Source organism: Mesitornis unicolor, unplaced genomic scaffold (genome assembly GCF_000695765.1).
Source record: "Mesitornis unicolor isolate BGI_N332 unplaced genomic scaffold, ASM69576v1 scaffold4175, whole genome shotgun sequence".
NCBI classification, from domain to species: domain Eukaryota; kingdom Metazoa; phylum Chordata; class Aves; order Mesitornithiformes; family Mesitornithidae; genus Mesitornis; species Mesitornis unicolor.
In genome coordinates, this window is record NW_010184716.1 from 23,194 (window position 1) to 23,460 (window position 267).

Genomic DNA, 267 nt, shown 5'->3' on the forward strand with positions numbered 1-267 from the left:
GCGATCGTGGGGGGGGCCCGGCCGCCCCGGGGACGACGGCGGCGGCGGGAGCGGGGAAGGACTCGGCCCACCGGTACCTCGGACGAAGGTGACGGGCGCATCGACGACATAGTTAAAGACGGTCTGGATGATGTTGACCGGGTTGGGCAACGACGTGGTCCTCTCGGAGACCGGGGTGCGCGTCGGTGGCACCTTGTACGCCTCCCAGTCGCTGTCCTCCGGCATAGTGGCGGCAGCGGAACGGACAAGATGGCGGCGCCCCACACG

At 70.0% G+C, this 267-nt stretch overlaps 1 protein-coding gene across 1 annotated transcript in view; it reads right to left on the minus strand.

Moving 5' to 3' along the window:
* Nucleotides 1-225, minus strand: part of NDUFB10 (NADH dehydrogenase (ubiquinone) 1 beta subcomplex, 10, 22kDa) — a 1,845-nt gene extending 1,620 nt beyond the window's left edge. Inside the window, exon 1 of the mRNA XM_010184566.1 lies at nucleotides 78-225. Within this exon, the coding sequence (XP_010182868.1) occupies nucleotides 78-225 (148 nt within the window). The remainder of the gene's footprint in view (nucleotides 1-77) is intronic.
* Nucleotides 226-267: the final 42 nt, after the last annotated feature.